The sequence below is a fragment of the Psammomys obesus genome, unplaced genomic scaffold (genome assembly GCF_907164565.1).
Source record: "Psammomys obesus unplaced genomic scaffold, mPsaObe1.curated_primary_1811, whole genome shotgun sequence".
Lineage (NCBI taxonomy): Eukaryota > Metazoa > Chordata > Mammalia > Rodentia > Muridae > Psammomys > Psammomys obesus.
The window spans coordinates 23177496-23183495 of record NW_026596073.1 but is presented as its reverse complement, the minus strand read 5'-3'; the positions used below and the strand labels follow the sequence as shown (position 1 = coordinate 23183495).

General features: G+C 48.0%; 1 protein-coding gene across 1 annotated transcript in view; it reads right to left on the bottom strand.

Annotated features, from left to right (window-relative positions):
* Slc7a14 (solute carrier family 7 member 14) overlaps window positions 1-6000 on the bottom strand; it is a 119278-nt gene that overhangs the window by 59438 nt on the left and 53840 nt on the right. The window contains exon 2 of the mRNA XM_055626046.1: window positions 903-1358. Within this exon, the coding sequence (XP_055482021.1) occupies window positions 903-1206 (304 nt within the window). The 5' untranslated portion in view covers window positions 1207-1358. The remainder of the gene's footprint in view (window positions 1-902; window positions 1359-6000) is intronic.

Below are 6000 nucleotides of genomic sequence, written 5' to 3'. Positions count from 1 at the left end.
TTCTTTCTTTCTTTCTTTCTTTCTTTCTTTCTTTCTTTCTTTCTTTCCTTTTATGTTGTCTGTTGACCTATCTTTGGCAGTCTAGGCCTGCAGCTCTAGAGAAATTGAAGCAAAGGGAGAAAGGCAATAGAAGAGCTGTTTCACCAATCACCAACATATAGGTCTTGGCATCTTGCTTTTGAGTGAGTTATTGGTCAAGGGAGCGCAGGAGCTTCTGACCTCCCTGTAGGTAGTGGCTTTGCCTAGGTTGTTGAGGCAGACAGTGTTTATCAGCAGCACTAAATCTCCTTGCTTGGCTTTTTTCTCTTTGCCTCCCAGTGCCAGCTTGAGGCTCGTCAGAGCAATCGACTTGCTGCTTTGCTACTTTGCACATTCTTTGCCATTCTTTTTCACTAGCTGTGTGCTCTGTCCCTCCCCCATCTTCCAAGGAAAGGAAGAGTTAAAACAGAGATTAATTAGAGAATAATTAGAAGCTGGGAGACCAGCAGCATGGGCACCAGAATAGTTGCTTATACTGCAAACCAGAGAAAATGGAAACTATCATAATCAGGTCCAAATCTAGTCCCTTATGTACCTAGCACCAAAGACCAAAAAAGCAGACACGCCACTTCACTGCCCCTTAGTACAGCTCATTACTAACTATTCCAGAAGAGAGGTGGGGAGCTGGCCCAGCTGGAAGGGCATCTGCTGCTCACACTGCCAGCGTGGGCTTCCCAGACCCATATGGCAAGGGAGAACTGACTCCCACAACTTACCTTCTGCCCTCCTCCCAGGCTGTGGCAAGTGCCTCCACAACATATAAATAAGCAAATGTAGTAATGAACACTCTACAAGTGTGGAATGAGCAGCAACTAGGTCAGCAAATAACCTTACTGTGGGCCTTCCTGCCCCTAGATGTTTACCTGATAATATAGATGCGACAGCGGCAATGATGAAGGACACGATGACGCCGGGTCCTGCCATTTCCTTGGCCACCAGGCCAGACACCACATACATGCCAGTGCCCACACAGCTGCCAACTCCAAGAGAGATGAGGTCCACAGTGGTGAGCACCTGGGCTAGCTTGGTGCCATGCGCTGTGGTGGTCCCAGTTCCCTCCAGCATGGACTCCACGGGCTTGGTGCGCAGGATCCGAGAATGCATCGCATACCAGGCAGCCCCCCACTGCACCCGCCGGGGGTCCAGGGAGGCCAGAAAGCCACTCATCTTGAACAGTAGGGTTGCACTGAAGGTTCGATGGTAGAAAAGGAGTGCAGAAGCCTTAGTGGATGATCCTGGAACTCATGGGGCAACGAGTGCTTGTCCTCTTACGAAAGGCCCAGTGGGACCCACAGCAGCCTTGTCTTGGGCATGAACGTCTGCAAGAGAAACACAAGGAAGAAGATAAGAATGGTGGGAGCAAACCATGACTTGGAGACACATTTGGCACACCACCAGCAGCAGCACCAGGTACAAGACTGTCCTTTGTGTTTATAAGGTGGGGACACACCATTTCTGAGTTCCCCCTCCTGGGTTCCCTTCCAGTCCCATACGACCATCTGAAGCTTGGCCTGTGTCTCACACTCATCTCAGAGGCTGGTTGATTCTAGGCCGTTTTCTCTCTCTGTGCTTCTGTCCTAGCAGTTCACGGGGTTGATAAACTCTTGACCAGAATGAAGGTGTCTGAACAGATAGATGTGCCTCCTTCTGTAAATTCCAACTGTACTTCGAGGAACTAGATTGTATCTAGGAATCTCAGGCTGGGAGAATGTGAGATATATTCCACACAGTTATGACAACATCTCAGATGACCTCACAGGAGAGACTGAAGCCCAGATAATGATGTTGAGATCACACATTGACTAGGTCTGCCTAGCTATGCAAGTCTTTAAATAGCCCTCTGTCTAAACCCAAACCTCATGTTACGGCCCCGAAGATGCACTCGGAAGAGGGCGCTCAACCCCTTTGCTTTTCTTTCCAGTGTTGCCACACTGAATAAATCTCCCTTTCTGGTTTGTATCTTTCATTTGTCTATTGTGTTCCTCAGTTTTCTGTTGCTGTGATAAAATACTCTGACAAAAGCAACTCAAGGAAGAAGAGGGTTTATTTTGGCTTATGGTTCCTGAGGGATGGAGTCCATCGAGGTGGGGAAGGTGTGCCATTAGGCAGGGAAAGCATGGCAACAGGAGCAGGAAACTGGCTCTCAGGAAGCTGAGAGGGAAGTAAACCCGACAGAGACTCACTGGAAAGGAAGCATGGCAAAGGTGTAAAATCTCAGAGGTTCTTGATGCACTTCTTCCGACAAGGCCCCGCCTCCCACATGCTCTATAATTCTCCCTAATAGTACCACTATCTGGGAATCAAATGCTCAAATGCCTCTGAGGGACATTTCTCATTCAAGCCACCATACCTACTAAAGACAGGTGGATGAACCTGGTTCATCAGGGCTGCCAGGGCCTAGGCTCTGACTCTACAATTCCAATAGTGAAGCTATCTGCCTGGTGCTAATGTGCTGGGTAGGTCAGAGCATGCATGTGAGACGCTGAGGACAATAACTGACCCACAGGAGGCACTCAGCTGCCTCAACATCTACGTACTTCTTACCTGGCTCTGCCAAGATTTTTTTTTTTTTTTTTTTTAAGAATAGGATGTAAAATTAGATCTATGATTCTTAAGAGGGGCCATGTCACTCAATGGGGCTGTTTTGAATTTGGCTTTCACACAAAACAGAAAATGTTTTGGGCCCTTTGGAAGACTATATGGTGAGGAATTCTGCTAGCATTTGAGGTGGGGCTGGGGCGAATAGTGGAAATGCTCAGGATGGTGTCATACATCTTTGGATGATCTCACACGATGTTCTTGAATGTAAGCACCCTGGCAATGGTGCTTTGGTGGTGAACTTACAAGTCTGCTTGGTGTATCAGCATGCAGGACATTTTGGGATGGTCTTAAAATACAAGGACATCGAAACTTCCAGGAAAGCAACTCTAGAATAAGTTAAATGGGGGTTGTAATCTGATATGTTTGAAGAGGGATTGTATGTATCAAGAGGGATTGTCTAAGAAGTCTAAGAAGACTGAGGCCCCCTTGGCAGTACTAGCTGCTCATGGCACTCTCAACAGCCATTCTAATAGCTGGCTGTTAGAATGAGCATAGCTACAGCAGGTCTTAATGTGCTGTGATTAGCTTTTTTGGTCATCTTGACACAAATTGGGTCATCTGGGAAGAGGGGACCTTAATGGAGGAAATTGCCTCCATTGGATTGGCCTGTGGGCAAGTCTGTTGGCATTTTCTTAATTGATGATTGCTGGAGGAAGGCCCCACCCACTCTGTGTTTCCTGAGGCTACTTTCCTGGGAAGTCAGAAGCAATTCTCGAGTGCTGCACTGGTAAGCCTAGGAGATTGACACACACAAGTTTCTGCTGATGTAATCCACGACCACCATTAGTTTTGAATCGGGGTCTTGCTAGGTAGTGTGGCTGGTCTTGAAGCTGGCAGTTCTCTTCATCCTCGGCCTGAGAGCTGTGATTACAGGCGTGTGTCATGACACCCAGCTTACTAATATTATTAATTAATATTACTTAGCACTTAATGTTGTGCTTATCTCTTCCCAGAGGCTTTGCAAACACCGACTAATTAGGAGAATCAGGTGAAATGCACTAGCTTGGTTCACAGGGCTTGGGTGTCAGCCCTCCCAGTTTAATTTACTCCTGGAGCTAATGTCTGTATTGTGCTCCTCCTGCCAGGTCTAAATTCTGGATAAAAGCCAGCGTTCCCTAAGAACTCAGGAAAAGCTGGTTTCTCTCCACCAAAGGAGCCATTTCCTTATCTTTGGCACAAGGGACAAATGGCTATCTGTGGTGCCTATCAGCCTATCAAAGTGCATACTGGCTTCCAGGCTTCCTCAAGACCACAAGTACTGTTACACATTTCAGAGTCCGGGTTGGCAGCCTCGCTTTTCTCATCCTGTTCCTTACCCTTAGCTTCTCCAGCTCATGGGCTTCCCTTCCCCTCAGCTACTCATTTCTCCTTATAACCCAGCTATTTTTTGGCTATCTTCCCTCTCTTTTGTTTTCCACTCTTGGTCTTCTTTTTGTCTTCCTCTCTCACTATGTCCACCTCCCTCATGGCCATGTCCAGTCTGTTGGCCATGTTCAGTCTACCACTTTCTTTCCCTGCTCTGATCTATTCCAGGTGCCTCTGGTTGTTCTGTCCCTCACATCTACAATAAAAACCTTCCCCTTAACAATACTTCTGAGTGGTCATGTGGTGAGTTTATACACTACCTCACTACCTTTCCAGCTCCTCACTGTCCCCCCTTTTCTCCTGTTTCTTTCTCATCCAGTCTCTCTTCTCTTCGTCATGTTCATCTTTCTGCGCCTTCTCTCCCGATTACTGAAATAGGAGCCATGGATTGCAGGGTCCTCCTTTGGACTCTTATTGGAAAATGAGGGGCTGCATGTGTGTTGTTTCACTCCTAATCAGTGGGGCACCATGGTGGTAGGCTCAGCTAACAGAATAGGCTGTGACAGAATTAAAACAGGGATGGCAGCACCAGTTGACACGCCAGTGTGGAGAGGGAAAATTTCACAAGGCCCCACCCAGAGATGAAAAGCTATTGGCACTCAGTGGCTGCTGGGAGAAGGAGAGTCAGTGTGCTCCAGGGGCAACCCCCTGGTTGGCTAGGCAGTCCTCAGTGGTCAGCCCTAAACATGTACATACAAGCAACACTGTTGGGATCAGTAAGCAGGCACTTCTACAGCCAGCTCCAAGAAACCTGACAGACCGGTTATCAGGCATTTGTGAAGACATCCAGACCACCTGCTGATCACCTGGAACTACCTCACATGCTCTAAATCACCCTATAAAGAGAACAGGAGCCCCCCTCTCTCTCTACCTCGTCTCTCTGCGACCCCTCTCCCCCTTCCCTTAATAAACCTCCCACGTGGAACCGATCTCGTGGCGTGATTTGTGAACCCGTGTGTAATCTTCACATTCGCACGTTTCCTAACAAACACTAAATGGACTCAGCAGGCTATATGTGTATATATGTACATACATGCATATATACATAATTATTTAGTAACTAGAGAAGACTCATAAATTTGAGAGGGGCTGAGGGGGTGTGGGAGGAATTGGAGCAGGGAGAGGGAAAGATGGAAATTATGTAAATACAGTACCCGTGGTGTGAAATTCTCAAAAATAAAGAACAACAAAAGCAAAACTAGGTGACGAGGGGCGGGACGTTCTCTGGAGACACAGCATTGGCTCTTGGGTAGCTGGAGGGCTGGTCATGCCCAGCTTCGGGGGAGAACGTTCTTGGCAGAGTGAGGGGAAGGATCTGTGTGCTGTGAGTGAGTTAGATGAGCAACAGCAGCAACAAACGTGCCGAGGAAGCAATGGAGGCAGGAAAGGTACAGCCCTCTGTCCAAGGTCACAGCCTTCCTCAAGGGTGGGACCAGAGCTCGGCATATCCTCTTGCAGGGCCAGTGTCTGGATTCCGGACTGTCCTGATGAACTTGCACAGGGGTCAGTCTGGTGAAGGATCTGCAGTGTGAGTTTGTCTCTAAAGGCCGTGTGGGGAGCCTGGGAGGCTTCATTCAGCGGGTACTACGAGATCATGGCTTCTCTGCAAATTCACCATCGCTGCTATGCAAAGTTTGGCACGGAGGGCAGGTCATTAACAAGAGACCCAGAGGTGGAACAAATCCCTGCTTGAGAATTTTCAGAAGCATAGGCCAGGTAGTAAGTGTATTTGCTACCCAAACTGCTGGCTGCAGAATGCTGTCACCTAACCACTACGGAGCCGCAGCCCAGGGCTAGGTGACTGACAGATGACCTCAAACAGAAACTGAACGTTAATTAGCCAAGACTACCCTTATTTGCATAACTGATTTATACGGCCCTTGCTTGCGTGGCAGAGATTGTGCAAGTGGAAATGACAAGTGCAGTGGCTCTCACTAACCTTCCAGAAATGTGTGTCTCCAGTCTGGCCCGTCCTCCTTCGAATACTGTGAATTA